This window comes from Micropterus dolomieu, linkage group LG01 (genome assembly GCF_021292245.1).
Source record: "Micropterus dolomieu isolate WLL.071019.BEF.003 ecotype Adirondacks linkage group LG01, ASM2129224v1, whole genome shotgun sequence".
NCBI lineage: Eukaryota > Metazoa > Chordata > Actinopteri > Centrarchiformes > Centrarchidae > Micropterus > Micropterus dolomieu.
This window is the reverse complement of record NC_060150.1, coordinates 7492854-7516575: the sequence shown is the minus strand read 5'-3', so window position 1 is coordinate 7516575 and position 23722 is coordinate 7492854. Positions and strand designations below refer to the sequence as shown.

The following is a 23722-nucleotide window of genomic DNA, read 5'->3' as shown; positions in this document are numbered from 1 at the left end:
ATCGTTCTTTATGCTTTGGTCACAGGAAATGTTGCTTGACATAATAACTGAGAATTGATTTCAATTTGTTTTTAGCGGCTATTTCTGCCCCATGCTAAATTATTTCAAAGTCATGTATCTTTGTACATATTGTTCAACTGACAATCAAATAACTTTGTGAGACAGCTTTATCTCATCTCGTCATAGTAGTCACACTCTCCATGGATACATTTAATGCCAAGTGCAATCTTTATTTTAATGTGAGAGTTTTACTCTGTCTAGTTTACTGAAAGGCTTCAAATACATTTCATCTGGCAAGTCATGTTGTGTGTTTTCACTTAGTGCTTACTTTCTTAAATATTTAACCAAAACCACAAGTTTCCCAGTGCTGTCTAAATGTACCCATAAAGACAAAGATTTTACTTTTTGGTACTAGAATAATAAAATCAGTTGCTATTTCAGGCCAATAGAAAAGAGTTTTCCCTTGTGGACACAATTTGAAGCTGGGAAAAAGGTAATAAATTGCAATATATCTCAATATTTTTTAAATTCGAAATAATATCATATCGTGACATAAGTATAGTGATAATATCATATTGTGGGTCCTCTGGTGATTCCCACCCCTACTATTTAAGCTATCTATTTATCTTTGTAACTATGCCACAGAGGCAAATTCATATTTAGTTGTTGTACTTGACAAATAGGGTTACACTGACACTCATTATTCAGTGCGAGAGCCGAGTTATTTACGTTAATATATTTTGCCGAAACTTGTGAAGCACTATGGCCTTGTTGTACATCTGACCCATTATTCCTCACAAATGAAGTTGTGAAAGACAGGAAGACTTTGGTTTATGTGCCTGAGGCCTCTTGTTGACCTGAATCATGAAACATTTCTACTGCAGCAACAACGGTAAACTGTGTGTGTGTGTGTGTGTGTGTGTGTGAGCAAGAGTGTGCATGTGAAATGCTTAAAAAGGAGCCTTGGGTAGCACAGAATGCAGGTCAGTAATTACGGTTTGCTCAGTTGAGCAACACTGTTAATCTGTATGTCACTGTTAATCTGCTGCTGTCTATATATGGATGTTGCTTCATCGCACCTGAAGGCACAACAATTACTCTTTTCCTTTGCCTTTAAATGGGGTCATTAAGCACAGCAGTATGAGTGTGAAATATTTCTACATCTTTAGCTTTGAAAAACAGTTTATGAATTATCCTCATGTAAATGTCATACCTGTGAAAGAACCCTGATACATTCATATAAAAGTTAAAAAACAGGCACTTCTGAAGATATATCTGTGGGCAGTTTTGACAGCAGAATCACTAATTACACTAATTATATGACTTCATTAGTGTGTGAGACAGCGTCTTTCCAAAGCGACACTAGGTAATCAGATTTAGAGCTCACATCTCTGACAGTTCCCTCACCTACCCTCATCCCGCCCCCTTTTGTCTTTGACATCACCTCTTTAAAGATTCATAAACCAGGGCAATTTACATAAAAGTTAAAGCGTCTGATTAGTCGTATTACAACACCACTCTGACCGGAGTGAGCCCTGCAGGGACTGGAGGATTGGCCAAGGTTACAGCTGAGGCATGTGTTCATCAGTACACCATGGGACCCACCATGACGCCCAGCATAGAAGAGATTAAGAATTTCTTTGAGGGCAGAGCTATTCTAAAGTCTCTTTTACCTTTATGCTTCCCCTAATTGTTGACAGTACTATATGGGGACCGTTTAATAACACTATTATCTTGACAATTATTACACAGAATTCATTCCACAAAATCGATTCATGAAAGGAGTATTTGTTATTTATGACACTTGGCTATTTTGAATGAATAATAACAAACTGTGGGCATGTTCTCCACAAAACACACAAAGCTTTTGTTTTGTTTTGTTTTTTTGTTTGTGGACTTAAATGAGTGGCCATGATGCAATGCTGGAACAATTTAAATGTTTTCATGCACATAAAAACATTGAAATTGAAACTATTCATTGCAATTCAATTGGGGTTATTAAGTCAAAATTTGCATTTAAATAGCAACATTAAAATGTTACATAGCATTGCTGAATAATGTGCTCATTCATACTAGGGCATCATAATTAATGGGTGTTTCCAAGGAAACCTAAGAAACCTAATTGCTCACAGGGTGGTCTCATTACAGCAGTGAATGCTATGCGCAAGCCTGGATGACTGCAGCACAGAAACTGAAGCAATTTATTAAAAGGTGGCTGTTAGGAATGCAGTCAAAATCACAAATTCAACAACAAATCTAGAAATCTTTAAAATCCTGTAATAATAATTCTATACGGGTGTGTGCTGATGAATATTGGCGAGGACTTTCGAGCAAACTCCTGTCCAGGCAACATCCCTAAGGCTGGGCAGAAATGCATCAGGACTTATAATAACTGGCCCTGCTTCTTTCCCCAAGACATGCCAGCAGCAGTCCATGTTCTACAGGGTTTAAGAGAAGTCCTCTGCAGGTCACTACAGACCTCTTTTTATAAAAGACAAAGAAATATAGCCCTCTTTCACAGGTAAGGCCCTGGGGCATTCATGCATGCATGTCTTGATAAGGAAAATAGTCAGGCTTGACTGTAGGTTACGGGTTTGAGAGGTTTATCAGGGCAACACAAGGTCTTTTTTGTAGGTGATGCAATAAAACTAACACATAAAATAATACTAGATGTAAAAATACCAGACACAGCTAAATAAAACTTTTATTTCTAAAACCTGCTTAAAAAAAGAAGATATCATATACCACTAACACTGCATATTCAAGCAAATGTACTTTAGCAAGGGCAACATGGTATCACTTTGTCCATCATCTCCTCCATTAGCTGCAGTAATGCAGGCTATTAAAGACAAGGGGGGCAAATTGGGATAGGGTGCTTATGGGAGGACTAGATGGCACCATTGCAGTAGCAGTGACATTTTCTTGTTTGTTTTGCAGGATAGAGCAAGAGGTGAGGAAGGTAGCCATATGGTGGGTATTTATCAGCCGATGGTTGCCAGAGTGATTGAATGTGAGCTGAAGGTGAAGCTGCAGACAGCTGAGAGGGAGAGCAGGGCCTGGGGCCCAGGGTCTGGTACCAGGCTGTTCATCATCTCCCTTAAAGGAAGGTCAACAGTCCAATGAATCACACTCACCACCAAACCTACAGCTTGTTCTCTGTCAGCTTAACTGCATTTCGCTGCAGTTCTCAGTGTTCAGCTGGAACCTAATCCACTCCCTGTGCCCCTGCATCAGATTATTCAGAAGAGATGGGAAGAAACCAACATGTCAAAGGCTTTTCACTCTAATGATCCAACATCACAAATGGCTGCTGACGTCAGTAACAGCAACAGTACACTAAAATAATGTTTCAGGATGTGCACTGATGTCACTAGTACAGACACAAATAATTCAGCACTCATGTGGTAGACAAAGACAATAGAGCAGTTTCATGAACACTTTAGCACGGTCAGAGGGCTACTACCTACAGCAGTGGTCGGCAATAGGCGGCCCGTGGGCCAGATATTATAGCCGTTTGCTATATTATCTGGCCCACGGCCAGAATGCTTTGACAGCAGAAAAATGAAAAATAAATAAATTGAAAGCGGCTGGTGCTGAAATAGATCTCAGTCATGACAGCTACAGTTACTCACACAATCACTTCCTCTTAAGTGACTGTGCCTCCAAAATAAAAGCGCGATTGTGCAGCAATGGTTTATGACAAGTGAACGACATTCAAAATAGTCTCTGGTTGCTTGACACACCTCTGAAAAAGCTGTAAGTAAATGTGTGATTGGATTCCCCTGAATTACCTCAGGGAAATTAAAATAAGCGTCCATAGGTTTATGAATGCGGCTCAAACGCTGGGACGTGCACACACACTGCAGCACATGCTTTATTGTGAGCATGTGCAAAAGTGTTAAATTGTTTAACAAGGGACAAAAAAAATACCCGCAATAGTTGGAGTCAATCTTACTACCTTCCAAACAGGATTCACGCACAGTACCGACTGAGCTAAACATCTAGACAAGTATACAAAGATTTGAAATAATTTGACTTTCCTCTGGCCCGCCATGCAACAGCTTGAAAAAGGTTGACCTGATGCCAGACTTATTTGCCGACTGCTGACCTACAGTATGTAACATAAACGTCATTGTTGAATGTCCTTTGGTTGTTGCGGTCCTGTCTGGTGTTGTATTGGTGTTTTCTGCTGTTTTGGCCAGGTCTCCTAAAAGAGGGGTTTTAAATCTCAATGAGATGGTTAAATAAAGGTTAATTAAAATAAATAAAATATTCAGCTGAGAGCTCCAGTGGAAAACCTGCAAATCCCCAAAAAACATGGGAGGAACATACACAAGAGGCAAGGATGGCAGGGATTTGGCCCAGAATACCACAGACTATGCAAAATATTACAAGGACACTCATATTGAAAAAAAGGTAATCCTCTTCCATGTGAAATCTGAGCATAATTAAGGAGAAAAACATATATACACGTTTCCTCTCTACGGGAAATTATTCAAATTATAAAAAATACAGCAGTTAATTTCCTTTTTGACTGACTCATCTCACTGTTGAGAACACCCAAGGCAGATTAGGCCATCCCAGGGGGTCAGTGTATGAAACGAATCCAGTTAATGCTGCAGAGCCAGCAGTTTCAGACCACCAATAGGTTTAGATCTTGACAGTGCAAGTGTGACAGATAAAAAAAAAAAATCAGCAATTATACTGCACTGGGCTGGTTTGCCATTAAGCAGCAAATAAAGGAGAAGGAAGAAGGAGAATTAAAAGAAAAAAAGAGAGAAAAATGGACCTGAGCAAACAACTTACCGATACCTTGACTTTGATGCCAGTTCCTGAACGACACCTTTTTTCAACATCAATATTATAAAACCCATTTTAACAAAAGAAAATGATATTACTCACTTCTGTGGTACTGGGAAATAGTGGCCCAGTGAGACCTCTTACTTTCTCTGTGCTAAGGAGCAGCTTGTCTAAGTCTGACATCCACTGTGTCAATTTCAGGAGTATTTCTCTCCGTTTACCAGTCAGCTTGTAAGCAACACCATGTTTGCTGTCAGAAACGCCTCGGCTCCATGTTTTCCATCACCATATTCGCGAGGAGAGGATGTGCCAGGGCCTTCAGCCCAGTGGACGATGTGGTGAACAGACTTACCAAGGTACTAGCCAGCTAACAACTTATCTGTGATAAAAAAGAAAACACTGAGCAACATCTCTGGGCAAAGCATAATGTTTTCCTGCGTGCCTCTGCGACTGCGAATCCTAACGTTATAACGTTAGAGAACCAATCACAAGCCTTATTAGATCTTCGTACAAGTGTGCTGCATGGTTACTGACTCACTGACGCTGATGAGACTTACTCCTTAGGATATTGAAATTTGGTAGCAAGTGACAAGTCATTTTGCTATACTCATTTGTATCAAAGCAATTCGGTCGGAGCCATAAAAGTGTCGAAATTCGGTACCCAGCCCTACCTGTGGATAGAAATATCCCACAGAGCCATAAGCTTGTCAAACAGGAATGAACATGACAATTGTTGCCTGTCATCCCCACTCTGTCTCCTCTCTCTTGGCTTCCCCACTCACCACTTGTACACAATCTAATAAAAGTAGGAATGTCATGAAAATATTATTCTAAAAACAGGGCGCATTGATATGGAGAGGCATCACTTTCATTTCACTTCGTATGACACTATCACAGTTGCACAGAAGGCTTGTTTCATAGCAGGTGGTAAATACTGCAGCACTCCCCTCCCAAGCAGCTCAGCCATCAACCCCGAGGGTACAACAAGAAGACTCACACTTTATAAGTATAGACACACATACACACCTCTTTATCTGGCACACCTTGGTGTTTACACTGCTCCTCCGCATTTCTGTGTGACTAAAGCTTAAGCACAAATAATGCAGAGATAAAATGTGCGGTTACTGTTCAAGTAAATGTTAGAAGTGGAAAGACATGTGGTTCAAGTGACCTTGAAAGCGTTATGACGGTTGGTGTACCATTTCCAGCAATTCAGAAACAACCACAAGTGGCAAGAAATGGCTGCCCTCTGGACACGCAATCAAGTTTAACAAAATTCTAGTCAGTGTTGCGGGCTAAAATGCCCTGCTGATTAGAGATCAGGGGAGAAAAGCAAGACTCCAGGCTGCCGGCACACACTGAGGGACCAGGTATGTAAAGCTCTGTACAACAGTGGTGTGCAGAGGAGTATCTCCAAACAAACAACTCATCAAGGCACGCAGTGGATAGCAGGAGATCAGTGATGGCTTCCAGGTAAGAATTTGAGGAAGGTACGGTGGGCACATGAGCACTAACACTTTCCAAATGAAGAGCAGAAAAAGGCCACCTGCCCCGACAATCACAGTACATATTGTAGTACTGGGAGCAGGGTCATAAATCCTTAATCCACTATGTCTGAGCCAGGCAAAAGTAACAGGATCTGAAAATCAAGCAATGTGAATGTAGTTTTGCAGACTTAGGTAAAGGTAAAGAAGAAACGCATGCTGCTCTGTGTCTTTGTAGCTGTGACTCCATGTGCTGGTGTGAAGCTCTGGACATCCAAAACTTCAGTGTCAGCATCCTTGCTACTTTGTCAAACAAAATCTAACTCAGAACACAAGCAACAACTAAACATGATTGCCATCAAAAAGACTAAAGTTGCTAGCTTTTCATACATAAAAGAGGGTGCTCTTCCCACAGCTGGCTGTCAAGTTTTGTAAGCTGGAGGTCCCCACAGCACATGAACGCACTACAGCACGAGTGTCACGCACACAGAGTAGCCTGTAGCAAACTTTCTCAACTGAATCTGAGAAGGCATGCAAAAACACAGGTACTGTTTGGTGCTTGAACATCATTATAAAAGACGCAAGAGTAAGGCAGAGGAAGCACTGAATTCATCATTCTGTAGCTAAGAGCTTAGCAGCACTAGGAGGAGGGAGTTAACAGAAGTAAAAGGAGCAGAGGATGGATGGTGCTAAATATCTATACTAAGTGTTCTGCTCATACACATGCATTATATATATAAAAAAGAAAAAAATTATATATATATATATAGTGAGGAAAATAAGTATTTGAACACCCTGCTATTTTGCAAGTTCTCCCACTTAGAAATCATGGAGGGGTCTGAAATTGTCATCGTAGGTGCATGTCCTGTACAATGATGAGTACCATCCCAAGAACACCATCCCTACTGTGAAGCATGGGGGTGGTAGCATCATGCTTTGGGGGTGTTTTTCTGCACATGGGACAGGGCGACTGCACTGTATTAAGGAGAGGATGACCGGGGCCATGTATTGCGAGATTTTGGGGAACAACCTCCTTCCCTCAGTTAGAGCATTGAAGATGGGTCGAGGCCGGGTCTTCCAACATGACAATGACCCGAAGCACACAGCCAGGATAACCAAGGAGTGGCTCTGTAAGAAGCATATCAAGGTTCTGGCGTGGCCTAGCCAGTCTCCAGACCTAAACCCAATAGAGAATCTTTGGAGGGAGCTCAAACTACGTGTTTCTCAGCGACAGCCCAGAAACCTGACTGATCTAGAGAAGATCTGTGTGGAGGAGTGGGCCAAAATCCCTCCTGCAGTGTGTGCAAACCTGGTGAAAAAACTACAGGAAACGTTTGACCTCTGTAATTGCAAACAAAGGCTACTGTACCAAATATTAACATTGATTTTCTCAGGTGTTCAAATACTTATTTGCAGCTGTATCATACAAATAAATAGTTAAAAAATCATACATTGTGATTTCTGGATTCTTTTTTTTTAGATTATGTCTCTCACAGTGGACATGCACCTACGATGACAATTTCAGACCCCTCCATGATTTCTAAGTGGGAGAACTTGCAAAATAGCAGGGTGTTCAAATACTTATTTTCCTCACTGTATATATATAGCTGCTATATAGTACTATCCAACAAGGAACAGGGTAGTTCATTTTCTGGGTTTCAGGCTTACTAGCGTGGCTTAGATGGGCGTAAAATTTAAGTAATCTAAGGCTTATTTCTTGGACTGTTATGAACATTACTGGGAGAACACTGTGGAAAAAGTACTGTGTAATAGCTCAATTCAGCTACACTCTCTGTTCAACTATAATTGTGTGCATGGAGGGTGAACAGTTTTTCTGGTAGCACGTTATATAACAACACCGAGTGTAATTTAGAGATGATTTAAAATGATGTGCCACTGATTTCACAAGATTTAAAGAAAATGAAACTGAAATAAACAGTATGGTGTTAATGGTAAGCAATGTATCATACATGTTTGTTCCTCTGGCGTGGAGCAGCCATTAACGTGTCTCTGTGTGACGTCATAGGTGCATGTTGCGGGTGCTGGATTCGTTCGGGACAGAACCAGAATTCAACCACGCCCACTACGCCCAGTCCAAGGGTCACAAGACGCCCTGGGGGAAGTGGAACCTCAACCCGCAGCAGTTCAACACCATGTTCCGTAAGTCGGCACGACGCCAAAACACTCTTACCAAAAGAGCCCCTGTAAACCTTCCCTCTGGTACTTTAAAAACAGAACAAGCCATTTGGCTCAGTTATGGCCTATGTGCAGGATTTAAAAAACTGCTTACTGCACAGTTTATGTAATGCAGCCCTGCACAGAAAACTTTGCTGGCTGATTTGTCTGACTCAACAAGTTATCAATCCCAAAAGATCCTTGATCTGTCCAAAAAACTCAATTTTAAGTATGTTCTTAACAGTCAAGAAAAAAACATGACTCACAGATTTCATCACCTCAGCAAGTTCTCCACTCTATTGTTTAAATAAGCTCAAGTCATGATCATTAGGCCGACAACCTCGTGTCTTTCCTATGGCTTCTCATCCAGTTAGATTTTCATCAACGAATGAGATCTATTGGTTGGAAAAGAGGCATAAAAGGCGGGCTGAAAATGCAGGACTTTGCTTGCTAATGGAATGTCGTCAAGCAGATTAAAAGGAAAATAAGAGGTCAGACACTGAGCTCTCCATTTTACTGATTATGAATGTAGGACGTAGGGGTTTTATTGCTCTGTGTGTGCGCATCACTCCTGCTGTGAAATCACTCTATAACTGGAGTCAACCATATTTGCTGAGGTGGATGAGTGGTGGCAGTGCTGCAGAGAAGAAAGGGGAGCCAGCCCCCCTGGGGTATTGACCTTTTCCCCGTGGCTAAGAGAAAGTGAAATGTTACCCCTGCAGTCCCCGTTTGCAAGGTGAGGCCCGGAGCTATCCAGAATACCACTGCACCTGAATAAGCCTTTTGTCTGCTGAATAGGGTATGTCTTTCTCATAAGACACTGGGGCCTTTGCACAAAATCCAGTTAAGAGTCGCTAGGTTAGATGATATCGCTGGTGAAACAAGTGCACAGTGGTTTGGCCGAGTGTTAAAACCACAGAATGGCATCACTTCGAGGCACGAGAGACAGTTTTTTTTCCCCGTCTGCACTGTGCTGAACAACATCTGAACTTCAGGCTGAAGAGTCGTATGTGTACCATGCAACTGAAACAGCATATTACATTAACACCTCTAAGTCTGATGAAGTAGTAATCTCATTAGGGCTGCAACTACCGATTATTTTCATTGTCAATTATTCTGTTGATGATTTTCTCGATTAATCGATTAGTTATTTGGTATAATGGTGCGTTCCATTTGACATGGGAAGTCAGAATTTCCGAGTTCAAAGTCGGAAATTACAAAGGGAACGCCCCCTTAAGTCGGACTTCCGACTCAGAAAGTCGGGGACTTGCACTAACCAAGATGGCTGCTCCGAGTATCAACAGTTAGTGAAAGCTGTAGTTTTGTACTGTTCATTAGCACTTCTGTGTACTTGTGTCTCCTGGAAATCTTCGTGCACAAAGTGCTGTCCAACTGCTGTCTGTGGACATGTTGCTACTGTGTTTAGTATGCGTAAATAACACACAATGCGTTCTTTATCAGCTGCCGTTGCTAACAATGACTAACCTGGCTAGCTGTAATCAATGGCTGGCCAAGCGAGGTTTTTCGACTTCTAACTGGAACGGCGTCACCTCGGGTGTGACGCCATTTTCATCTCCGACCTCCAACTTCTGAGGTAAATGGAATGCAGCATAAAATGTAGGATGCACATTAAAGTAGAAGTTACCAAAAACATCTGGACAGTACTCTCAAACGAACATCTCCAGAAGAAGATTAGTGAACAAACTTCACAAAAAGTTCCTAACTGAAAGAGATTCTAAACCGAAAGGCATATTTGGTTGACATCTTAATGTTCACAATTGACCTCCTGAACATAATGAAATTCAAACACTGCTACTGAACCTGCCCTTTTTGCGCCTCAGTGAAACCTGGCTTGATGTTTGTTTTATCGCCTTGCTTGCGCTTTCGATGATGGTGGTTTTATCCCCATGCTTATGACCATGCATTTTATGATTAGACATAAGACAAAAACCAGATATCTGGAGTTTAAATTTTTGGGGATTTTAACATGACAAATACAGGACAGACAGGCCAAATAATAACAAATAATGATATGGCTGTAAATGAAGGTCTGTTTCCACCAAAGAGTTTTTTTGCCATCTGAAAACGGCCTGCTGCTCGTCTGGAAACGCCCAGCAGAGAGCGCTTGCGGGCGTTTTTGAGGCGCAGCGTTTTTTCCGATTGCTTTGGTTGCGTTGATACATTTGTTGCAAGTAGTTCTAACTAACTTTACTGGATGTAAAAATGTCAACACAGAGTAGAGTCCTTGCTCTGTATGAAGAGACTCATGTTTCCTCAGGTCATGTTAGGGCCAATTGCTTAGTTAATGGAAGCCAAAGGTGACAGCCAGGGACTCCAAACCAGAAAGTCAGGCTCTGTCTCTCCTTTCCACATGCTTGGTGAACTGACGGACGCAGCTGTCTTGATAACGATGCACTGTTATATAAATTTGTTAGGTAACCATCGGTCGAGATTATCTTTATTTTGTTTCATTACAGACAGACAGACTGGCTCTATCTAGAAAGTGTTGCGTGTGGCTTGAATGACCCACAACTGCACCACACGACTTTAGGCTTACTTAGGTAAGCATGGTGTCCAGTGTACGAACTATACCATGGCTTTCGGGGGAGCTCGCTTTAGTAGTAATTCTCCCCACTGGCTAGATGAAGTCTGACACTCCTGAATTTACGCATGGAAGATTATGATGATAGAGAAATATATAGAAATTAATGGTGGTAAAGCATGCTGTCAATATTTTAGAGACCCCACAAAATATCACAAATCATGCTTTTAGGGGGGCTGATGTCTTATTTAGGGGAGCTAAGCTCCCCCTGGCTCCCCCGTAGTTCGCACCCTGATATCAGGCATTATATTGAATCAGTATTCAATATAATCCGCACACATGTATAGATGGATAGAAATAACCTTATTTCGACACTAAGTGAATCTCTGTAGGTCTAGGAAGGATAAATATCCCCAGACAGGAAGTATCCTTCTGATTTCGTGTTGGCATCCATCCTGTATCTCCTTGGCCGAGTCTCATTAAACCATGCTGCGTTGTCTTTATCAGTATTGTTGAGTTTTATATATTTTAAAGGCCCGTCTAGTGACGTGTATTGCAAGTTAGCTTAGGCTATAAATGCTGTGGTGTGTGGCACTGGTTTATGTTACATCCTTGTCCTTATACAAATAGACATTGAATAAAGCTTGTATTTCTGAGCAGGTGATTCTGTTTGCTTGGATTTACACTGGGTGGAGTTTACCACAATCTAGTGAGGAGTCTGGATCTGCAGAAATAACTCTGGTCCTGCAAGCATGGTTAAAAGACCTAAGTAATTTAATACTATTTGCAAATACAGTGTAGTGCGAGTTAGAAAGTAAACACAATAGAGACTTCATCTTGACTTGCTCAAACCTTATATTTGGATTCCCTGGTCCTTAAATTGTATTTATCTCACATTATTGAATGAAGTTGGAACAATAGACAAATCAGGTGCTCGTAGGTAATTTATCCTAGACTTGGATTGGTCCATTTGTTAAAATTAGACAGTGCTCCATTAATCATTGGTTGAGGGAATTCAGAGTATGTGGCCTCTGGCCAATAAGACAAGACAAGGCCAAATTGACCTCATTAATCTATTTCAGAGTCAGGATAGCAGGAATTGTTTTCTGGTGTACAATTTGTGTTTGAATGGGCTGTGCGTCCGAGTTAAGTTTGCTCTGTTTCCTAGCGCAAGTCATTTATAATCAGGAAATTTAGTAAAATTTAGTAAACCTTTCCTGTAGGTCAGAATGACATGTAAGGATTCAAGTCTTGTCAAGTCAAGTTGTTTACTTAATCACTTCATTGGCTTAAAAACAAGTTGGTTACAAATTACTTTCTGGTACGGGCAATAAACCTGACAGATATATCTAGACTTTTTATGGATGACCTTCCTTCTGCACTCCTGTCACTGGGATACTTTGTCTGACATCTTTGCCAGGCGCATGAACCCTTCAGCTTTGTTCACAAAGTGTCTCTTAAACCACTGGCATGAACAGCATTTCACACAGGAGGTTTAAGAAATCAGGTTACTGCAGAAAGCTGACCATAACCTTGTTATTTGTAAATGCACTGAAGGGAGTTTAAGAAAGGGTGGCTTCATCGTCCAGCCTCTCAGTGTCATCATTGAAAACATACAGTAGTGGTTGCTACCATATGTCTGCTCATGTACGTGTTTCCTGTTTGTATCCATGCTGAATGATTAATCCCTTACAGATATGATGAGTAACAGGTCAGAGGTCGAACATAGCCCCAGATAGTTTTTATCTTTGTAGTGTTGCCAACTACGTAATTGACCCTGAGGTCTGCCGGGCTGATAGTGCCTGTAAAGCTCTGATTTATAATGTCGTTGGCACACCCACTCACTGAAGTTTATCTTTTCTTTTACATCTATATGGGATCAATAGACTGTTGCTCTGTGTTCTGTTACTGTCTCTCTCGCACGCTTTACAAACTGTCATCATTGTTCTTGCAATTGATATCAGAAAAGATTCATTTGTTTAAAATGAGATCACCATTTGACACCACCTATCAAAAGTTAGTGAAATGTAGACTAATAACTATATATCTGTATATCCGATTGAATTTACAGCATTTTTATTTATTTTATGAAACACACACAGTGCCAGACAGAACATCCGACCTGTGTCTGTTCAGTGATCCTAGCGGGGGGGCACCTCTCACTGCGTTCCTACCCTGTTTAATTTGAAACCTTTTCACATGCTTGCTTTGATTAATTGCAGTGGCATAATGGAAGTGTTTCAGAAAGCTCCAACACCGTGTCCAGAAGTGCTGTAGAGACGCATAATAAGACTACTTTATTCTGGTCCATCTGTGTGTTCTTTATGTATTCACTAAGCGTGGGCAGCGACCTATGCTAAAATGCGGTTGTTACATTATGGAAAGCCTAACATAGAGACCGTTGCATACTTTCCAAAAATACAGTTTCCATGCAAGTTTCTCTTATGCTAATAATGATTAAATTAATAAGCAAATTAATCACATTGGTGCTAAGCATGGTATCTGTCATGTACAGTGGTGGGTATTAGTGGGTGCATAGAATTGGGCCAAGTTCATTTCTTCAAGGAAATGTGTCCAACAAAGCTCCGCAGTATTGAAGGACTAGATGGTATAATTTTTGACTTTATTTTATCCCTATTATTTTATTCTATTTTACTTATTTTATATTTATCTTAAATGTGTATTTTAGTCTTTTAAATTTTTTCTTGCTTTTATCTTGTATTGTTTTTGTATTATTGTCTTTTGGGTATTATTGTCTTTACACTTGTTAAAGCACTTTGTAACTTGTTTTTGAAAAGTGCTCTACAAATAAAAATTATTATTATAATAAACATACAATATCGTTCATTAGATCTTCTGCAGATGGTAACGTTTATATTCTAATTACTAAAGAGACAGAAATAACTTTGAGATTAAATGCACTTAATTTTCACTGTGATGTCGACAGCACTGTAGGACTGCCTGCTAGATCTGATGCTTCAGTTTTACCCCTACTTCAGACATCTTTTAGAGACGTCTGCTCATCAGTTAAAATCTCAAAGGTGCTTGTGTGAAAGCGCTTCGTGTGTAGTTTATTTATTTTCACCCTTCAGGCCCATTCAGATAAGTTTGTAGAACCACAAAGTCTTTGATGTCGAGTTTTCAAAGTGCTGGATATTTTGGTGCTGATGATGCATCTTTGCAGTTTTGAAATCTTTTTATTTTCTGTCTGGCCAGCAGAACAGAAGTTAGTTTCTTGTAAAGTGTTTAGACGCACAACCCTTAGTTTGTGTCTTGGGATTACTTTTGCCTGGTGCATTTACTTTTGCAGGTACCATTGCGTAATGATGCAATATAGACTGCTGCTACCGCTGATTCAGTGAGACCTTACTGCTCCTTTAAAAGGCACAAAGGAAAGCCCATATACAGTCCCTCTCAGCCTATCGGAGAGGATATTCTTCCCTTAAAAGTATTAGACATTTCTTCAGGCTGTTCCTCCACTCAGCTCGACCAGGTTGTACCAATATTGACTCCCAATCAATCCAAGTGAATCCAGGATTCTTTACAAAGCAAACTAGCCCCCCCCCCCACCTACACTTGCAAGTTTGTCAAGAGCGACAACGCATCTGCTTCTCAGGCGACGCTGTGCTCCCGGGCTGTTTGTTAGCTAATAGCGAATGTATGGCAAGTTGAGTGACATTTTGAGTGGCGGCTCTAGTGGGAGAGGAGGCATCTGTTGCCAAGTGCATCACTAGGGCCGAACACTAATTAACAGCCTGTCCTGTTTACACAGTTAGTTTGGTACATGAGTGTTAGGGCTGCCTCCTCCAAGTGTCTAGGACCCTCTCTGCCTCTTTGCAGTCAGAAATGCATCTTAGTTAGTAGTAAGCACAGTTGTTAAAAAATGCTCTGAAAAGTGGTTTGAATTTAATTATTAACTATTACAAACTGGGCAATTATGGCTGAAAATATTATCCTTAAAAGTGTCAATATAATGTTTTCACTCCCATCATTTTGCAATCATCCTACCCTCTCATGCTTCTATTCTATACAAACACACAATTGGCTGACTAAAGGAGATTAGAGGGCCATGCCAGAGCTTTAGTGTTGTGGTTCCATAAAGTTTGGGGACTCGCAAGAGACAGATTGACAAATTATCGAAGCAGCAGAGGCATCTTGACTTTTACCTCATTTTATGGATTAATGTCCAAAGTCCTACATTTCCCATAATGCATCTCAGTAGCATCTTTTCATTAGACTCACACAGCCGTGTAAATACCCATGTCTTTTAAACTCCACACCCCCTTTTTTGTATTTTAGGCTGTTTTAAAATTTAAGTCTAAAGCCGAAGTAGTAAATAGATATTTTTTCACTAAACTTGACAAAGAGCCACAGAAGATATTCTACAAATGTTTTCAAGGCTGAGTAGTAATAACCATTACTAGTAAACTGTCAAGTGTAGTGCCCCTTTAACGTTTTTCCTTTTCTAATTTTAGTGGATTTTTCGGGAGTGACATCCAGGTTATTGAGCTATTTATATTGTTAAATCAGCCGGCATTAGATAGACACTACAGGTAATTCGTTTGTAGCATTTGTCTCCTGCCCACACACGGACACTTCACACAGATCTGGTGATATCTTCATAACAGCTACTCCCACATTCCTGTGCCTCCCACAAGCACATAACACAAAGTGAGCTAACCGTCCTCAATGAGTTAAAGGTTCCTCTGTGCATTGTAATGCTGGGAAGTGCACAAAAGGATCACGATGTGAACAGAGGAGATAAGGCATTGGAATTACAACCCCGAGACATTTAATCTCATGCATCACATGTGAAGAAGAGCTTTCACCGTGATGGTGAAACACACTTCTTGTCTGGCTCTCTGCCCAGAGAAAATAATGCACACTATATCACCATACTTCAGTTAACTTCAGCATCCAAAACACATCCCACTGGTGTGATGGGAACTTGAATGAATACTTGTAATATTTATTATTGTTATTGTGACATGAATTATAAGTAAAAGGTGTTCACCTTTTCAAATCATTTGTGGAAAGTAAGTCATGTTTCAGTAATTTCTGGGCTCATTTACACCGCGTTAACACATTTTCTGCTCCCTGTTATTTTATTTTTTATGTATGCCTAAAGATATTTCGCCGGAGGCAATATGTGAACTGCGTGGAGAGATCCAGTGAACAAACTGGCGTTTTGTCGAGTGGGAGAAAAAGTCACATAAAGCCAACACCCTGATTTAAAAACATGTCAACCTTACTTGTGAAACTACAGTAGCACTTTGACAGTAAGTCATTGTTTCTTCTCATATGTTCCACAGTTAAATCATGATACAGCAGCTGTATACCTGCCATCATGTGTTTAAACATCATGATTCATTCACCCTTTTAAGGTGTGATTAGTCCAGAGGATATTTGCAGTAGATGCATCTGACTTGTTTAAATGCTGGCAGCTACCTGAATGTGTGGTGTTTAGATTCTTGGCTGAAATGTTCTCAATAAATCCTCCTTTTATTTACTACACTGGAGTGAAATCCATCTCCCCTCACTCACTGACCTTAATTTGCCTCTTTAGTAATAGCGTTGTGGCGTTGAGCTCTGACCACAGCAGCTCCCCCGGGACTCTAACACAAACCACAACTGTGCACCTAAACAACTCCCTCGCAGAATGAATGCTTCATTCACTATAAGTGGTGTTTTAGGTCTGCGTTTCAATCTGCTTGTGCTATTCCTGTTTTTAGTTCAAATTAGATTATAAAGCATATTCATTTTTTGACTGAATCTTTTCTGTCCACACTCCAAACCCTTGTCTTCACATTCGTTCTACAAGGCAGATGGCGGTGAGGTAAAGTGCTGCCAACTTCACGGCTCCACACTTGACCTGCTCATCCTGTGGTTCCCATAGTAACTGGTCATCACCGGGCAATAAGCAGCAGAGGGACCAAAAACCCAGAGAGCGTGTTGAGATGTGTTGCGCAAGTGTTCCCGTCTCTCTCTGGAATTGTGATCCGTGCTAAACGCTGAGGTTGAAATGGGCTTATTTTATTTTAAGTTAATTGTGTGCACTAAAAAGCAGACACTTGTGGAAGATTTATTTGAGGCATTTTTGTTTTTGCTTCAGTGATGCAAAAATTGAGCCTGAAGTAATTTGTCCTTTTGTTCCCATATAATATCACTTTGTCTTTCTTCCGTTTGTTTGTTTGTTTGTTTTTGTTTCCTTCCTTCCTTCCTTCATTCTTTCCTTTTTGTTTTTGCTAAAACACATTTAAACCAACTTTAAATGCATCATATTGACGGTGAAATTAGGCCTTTGAGAGCTTGTAACTCAGTCTTCTTAATCCCTTCGCTCCAGGGTAAGGTTTTGGGTAAGGTAAAAAACGATGATGCAGACGCTCACATTTGGCTTTCTGATTGGGTCTTATCAGTCATGCAAAGCAAATGCACAAATCTACTGACAGTGTTTTTTGGTATTTTTATTAAAATATTTTGTACTGTGCAAATCAGCACTAAAATACACTGGATCGCGATCGATCTTCTAAATCATGTGCATGCTACTTGTCTGAGCAGAAACAGGAGAGAGAGAGAGAGAGAGAGAGAGCTGTGGCTCATATGTGTTGTACAGCGGCAGAAACCGTAATGAAAAGGACAAAGTTGTGAACATTTGTCATAAATTTAGGACCGTGGGAGGGCAATGAAATCTGGGAGTCTAACCATTCATTTGAGTTTTCTGTATCTATTAAGATATTTTTATTTTTTGGCTGCAGCTCACACCCCAGACAACAGTTTCCTGGGCTTCGTCGTGGAGCAGCACCTCAACGCCAGCGACATCAAGCACATCGATGACATCAAGAGACAGAACCAGTCTCTAGTCTACGGCAAGGTTGACAACTTCTGGAAGGTACTATAATTTTTTACACACATGCACGATACATTTACACATTTTTACTCAATGAAACGTGTACATCTCACACTTGGTTTTCTCATTAGACAGTAGCGTATTTTATTATTATACTAGTCTAGATATTGTTGTTGTTTCTAGTCAGCGACAGACGGAAGTAACCATGCTACATAGGATAAAGACTTCTGAAAGTTCAACACATACAGTAGATGCACAGAAAGAACTGTACACACATGCCTGCAGGCTGATTCACACAGACACCCTTTTCAAACACGTACGTCTTGACATCCAAAAATGTACACACAGATACATTCATATGTATTCCTTCTGAAGATGAAAGTGACAGAATAGGCATGCCAAATAACACCAGTGACACCAAGGATAACCTATTTTCAGACCTCTGAGGGCTCTGCAGTGGAACTCTTTGAACAACCTTGGGTAAAACTTTCACAGGAAACTTAATAACAGTCTGGTTTAGAAGCTCAAATTCAGCTTATCCCCCTCTCCACAGAGCTTTTAATATATTCAAATGCATGCTCACACTGCGGCACGGAGACCAAGGGATTACTGTATCCTAGACAAAAACGACTTAGAGACTTGGAGAGATTTGCACATTGTTTGGCATGCCATGGATGGCTGGATTATTGCCCGCGCCTTGATGAGCTTTCAGGAGACACCATGTATGTTTCAGACTGGGTCGCTCCAGATCCAACCGACTCTTTAGAGGTCTGACAGAGCAACTCAGTGGAATGATAATAGAAGCTACAAGAGATTATTGTCTTCATGTAACATGCCTATAGTGTAGATGCCTTCTCACATCAGGAGGCTGTGTGACGAAGATGTGTAGAATTGAATAAAAAGCCAAACCTAAGAGACTAATGCCAATACTGTAGCGTCAGCCAGTCATGGTTTGTTCCACTTTGCTTTATCCAACTTCATCAACTTGACTTTACATATATGTATGTTCATACAGCTGACTGGCTAGTGAGGATATTTCATGCATTCTTTGCCTAGGATAGGATATGCAGTTGCATTGTTTTGTCCTAACTATTAGTTAGTTCAACCATTTCTCTGTTATATTTAGCTTACTATTTGAACTCTTTATTAATCATATTACCTGACTATTTCAACCATTTATGCATAACTTTTACTCTAACCTAAGTTTTTAGACTTCTTTGCTAGCTTTCTATCAGTTACAATATGTTATTTCTTTTTAATCAAAAGGTAGTTTCTGTGTTTTTAGCCCATGTAGCCCCTGCCAACTGCCGGAGTACCCATTGTGGTACAAGCACCCTTAATCACTGGCCTAGGTCTAGTTTAGGACTCATCCAATTTCCTCCTCTGCTGTCTCCTTTTTGATAGTTCTTCAGATTAAGTGGAAATGTAAACTGGTATGTAGAGTTTTTTTTTTTTTTCCACTCACCACTGAGGAGTCTTTTTTGAGCAGATGGGGGTTAAGTGTCTGGATCCAGGACACTTTAACATTATGTTTCAAGGGTTGGATGAGTGTTTATTTGTTCACTCATATGCCTATTTTTCCTGCTGCAAAGGTTCACACAGGTGAACCATATCAGCCTGCCCCTGTTCAGCTCTGCTGCACCCAACCGACATGTTGTACTTTGAAACTTAACTTTAACTAAGCCAACATCGAAAAGGGAAATGTCCTTAAAATGAGTCTTAAAAAATGACACCAGTAGTTTTGTGGTTAAAAGCAGTGGCTTTTTTTTTTTGTATTAAGAGAATACTGTGAGCAAAATCCAACCAGTCACCACTGAACGAGCACAAGGAAGTGTTGTTTGGAAAATACAAGTCAAAATGATGAGCAAAATTTGTTGACAAAGCAAAGTCCACGTTTATATCTAAATCTAATCTAAAACCTATTCATTAACAACACTTCTACAGTTTGAATTTCAAAGCAAGATTGCAGGGCTTTAAATCCCAAGGTGATATAAGATTTTAATCTAGAGGTAGCTTGCATGCTTGTGGGGTTTATGCCTTCTAGCACTGAGCCAGAGCCATTCAGCCTCGCTTTAAAAGGGCGGACGGGGGAGACCATCATCTCACAGCAAGGGGCATTAGTTCCCAATCAGACTCCCAAGCGTGTTCATTACCTCGTGCTTTTAATTAAAAGGCCATTTTGGAGCAGACTGATAACGAGCTGACTGGCATACTCCATTTCCCTCCCTCTTCCTTTTAAATTGCGCTGTCTTTCGATCTCTTTCTCTACACTGAAGACATTTCTTTTTAAATGGTATATTTAAATAAAAGCTCTCTCCAACTTAACCTTGAGGAAGGTTGGGGTTAGGGTTAGTTTTTTATCGTGTAGGAACTGAATTTTGTTTCTTTTCATTGTCAGAGTTCAGTGTTTTTTGTCACTTATCAAATCCTCCTCGTTTTCCAATTTTATTTTATTTTTTGCCACCATTACTGTACCTGCCCTCAGTGTCCAGTCTTCTTCCGCTAAATTGTTGTTTATCCAGGGATCAAATGATTTCCCGATTTGGGGAGGGGGGGATATTATTATTATTATTATTATTATTATATACCTAACCTGTCAATACAAATACGATATACACCGCTACTGCCCCCACCCCCCTACTGGCCCCCGCCACTCTTACAATAAGAGCTGAGCTGTCCTGGAAGCGGGTGTGACACGAGACCGTGGACTCCTGTGTCGCGGTTGCATGGTTTCAGAACCATTGCAGCCCTAATAGATATAGATAAAATATGAAAAATAATGGACAACAGACACCAGAGATACTGAACAGGAAATGGTCCCACCCTGCCAGCTTCCTGAAAAGCACCGTCTTGGTAACTTCCCCCTAACAGCCCAGTTATAAATAAGTGCTAAGCTTTTAATAGGACAACATTTCAGAACCGTTAATTACTTCACACCTTTTTAACTGGAGACAAAATGCCTGATGAAGGTCTAGTACCAAAACCTTGTAATATATGTAATATTATTTGCAGGTTAGACAGTGTGCAGGAGTTTTCTTTGCAATAGAACAACATTTGTAATTCCACATGTGGGCCTTTCAACTGTCTGCTGTGCAGGCTTCATAAAACAAATAAAAATATACATTTTACTAGATTAAAAAAGCTGAAAAACATCATGTTCATTGTGGAAACCAGAAGTAGTATTTCCATGTCAGTCTTATCCCATCTTTTTGCCTTACTGAGCTATACAAAAGAAATAGTGTGGAGGAACTTTGGATATTGAAACAAGATGCATTAAAGGGCCTTAGCCGACGTTGTTACAGAAATGTTCTCTAGCCAAATGCTGTCTCCTTCCTGCTGATTAATTTGCAGGGGTTAATGTGGGTTAGGCAAGTAATAGTCTTCACGTAGAATACAGCCTATTGAAAGGGCCTCTCTTTGCCTGATCAGTATGCAAAGGTCCTCAGGTCACACTCATCCCACAGGTGTACAAAGTGAACCGGTGTGTGAAGCAGACTGAGTAATCACCCAGGCACAGACACACTCTCTCATCACACACATTTTTCAGGACTTGTTCCAACTGGAAATGGGAAAACAAGTACAGATGCTTTGTAGCATACATGAGTTTCTCATTCTCTCATCTTTTTAGGGGCTTTGTACAAAAAGGATTCTCCGTTTGGTAAATAGTTGTATGCGCCTACACAAGTAGATTTTACTACAACTAAGCTAGGGATTGAACCTCAAACCTCATAGAGTTTGTGGATCATAAACCTTCTGTTCATTCGATTTCGGAAAACTAATAATTTTGTAAGTAAAATAAATCTTTAGGTTATTTTTTATAATATAAGCATTTTAGCATTGCTAGTTTAAAGCAAAATTCTCCATCACAGCAAAATGCAAATATCCTGAAAAACAGATGGATAAAACCTGGTGTGTGTTTACGTCAGTGAAAATTATGAGAAGACAACTCCGAAATGTGTGTATGTGCAAGATGTATGTATGTATGTATGTATGTATGTATGTATGTATGTATGTATGTATGTATGTATGTATGTATGTATGTATGTATGTATGTGTGTATATATATATATATATATATATATATATGTATGTATGTATATATGTGTATATGTGTATGTATATACACATATATATATATATATATATATATATATATATGTGTATATGTGTATATATGTATATGTCTGTCAGCTAAATTTCGTAGGAGAGGACGTCTGGTGTCCAACATTAGCGTCAGCAGTGCTAGCAACAGTGTGCAGATTTTGGGGTAGCACAGGGCAGAGTTTGATTTGGTTGGAGGTGAACTTTGGGACTAACCCCTGTCACTTTACTCAGCAGTTATCAAATACAACTCTGCCACTTGACTTGGATCTTGAGTAGCTGCAGCAGCTTGAGCTGCGTTCACAGTTCAGGTTATTCTGACTCCTAAACTCAGCAGCAGGATTTAGAGTTGTCTGCACTCGGGTGGGTGGGTGGGTGTGTGTGGTGATAGCGGTGACAGTCAATCCTGTGATTAAAGCTAGGATAATTTTGTAGTGAATCAATTTCTAGTGACATTCCTCATTTTGCTGTGGATGGTCTGTCTAGTCAGGAAGGCCAGAGCTCATCCAAGGAGGATCAGGGTTGCATATGAAATAGACCAGAGAGATCCTGGAGATTAAAGAGCCAGGATGGCGACTCATTTTTTTTTTTGCTATTGAAGAGGAAGTGTTGATGGTGAGACCCGAAATAAAATGGCCAGACCACCTCTGAGGGAGCCGTTTCCATAGCAACCCAGTTGGAGGAGTAGAAAGGCAGAGCGAAGAGTGACTGCCTCCCTTTTCTCAATCTCTCTGTCTCTCCTTCCATACATATACAGACTATACAAACCAGCAATTGTGTCACTGTGTGCACATGGTTGGTCCATGTTAAAGGTCCAGTGTGTAATATTTAGGAGGATCTATTGACAGAAATGCAACAAAATATACATAACTATGTTTTCAGTGGTGTATAAAGACCTTACATAATAAATCGTTATGTTTTTATATCTTTTAATGAGCCATTTCTATCCACATACACCGCGGGTCCTCTAACATGGAAGTCACCATGTTGCGCCGCCACGTTTGTACAGTAGCCCAACACGGACAAATGTCTCTTCAGAGCGCATTTCATCACTATGTTGAATATGTATGAAGAAAAAGAAGAACAAGAAAAGGTAATGATAGTAGTAGTAGTCGACTGGTTTATTAGAAATAAGAAAAGAAAAGCAATTGGACAAATGGAGGAGCACACGTATAATTTAGCACAAGAGCTGACAGAGCGTGTCGGCCACCGTAGCTGCTTCTGCGCGCTTGAAAAGGGAGGGGTGAGAGGTGCATTCATGTGGTGTCGGAATAATCAGAATCTCTTTTTTCGTCCTTAAATCTTTATTTTAAAAAAATGGAATATGAAGAAGTATACGGAACTTTGATTTGTGCAAAATCACATATTGCATATACATATTTTGCAAACATGTAATTTGTAATATGGTAATAACGGGTAGTTTGCTGTCCATGTAGAACGAACTAGATGTCTGCGTGTTGTTTATCCATCCATCCATCGTCAACCGCTTACCCTGCGTACAGGGTCACGGGGGGCTGGAGCCAATCCCAGCTTACAGTGGGCAAAAGGCGGGGTACACCCTGGACGGGTTACCAGCTGCATTACCATTTCAAGTAAAGTCAGTCGCCATAATTCTAATTTCTAAATGGTTGAGATTTAATAAAAGAAACCAATAAGGCCTCAACAGCTTTTACCTGGACTCACTGCATCAGTGTACCACATCTACATCATATCGGTTAGTGTCCCTGTTTTTCAGTGTTGGTGTGAAAGAAAGTAATTGATGAGGCAGAAGGG

General features: G+C 40.4%; 1 protein-coding gene across 1 annotated transcript in view; it reads left to right on the top strand.

Annotated features, from left to right (window-relative positions):
• mgat5 (alpha-1,6-mannosylglycoprotein 6-beta-N-acetylglucosaminyltransferase) overlaps positions 1-23722 on the top strand; it is a 134100-nt gene that overhangs the window by 86874 nt on the left and 23504 nt on the right. The window contains exons 11-12 of the mRNA XM_046054948.1: positions 8311-8444; positions 17757-17890. Of these exons, the coding sequence (XP_045910904.1) occupies positions 8311-8444; positions 17757-17890 (268 nt within the window). The remainder of the gene's footprint in view (positions 1-8310; positions 8445-17756; positions 17891-23722) is intronic.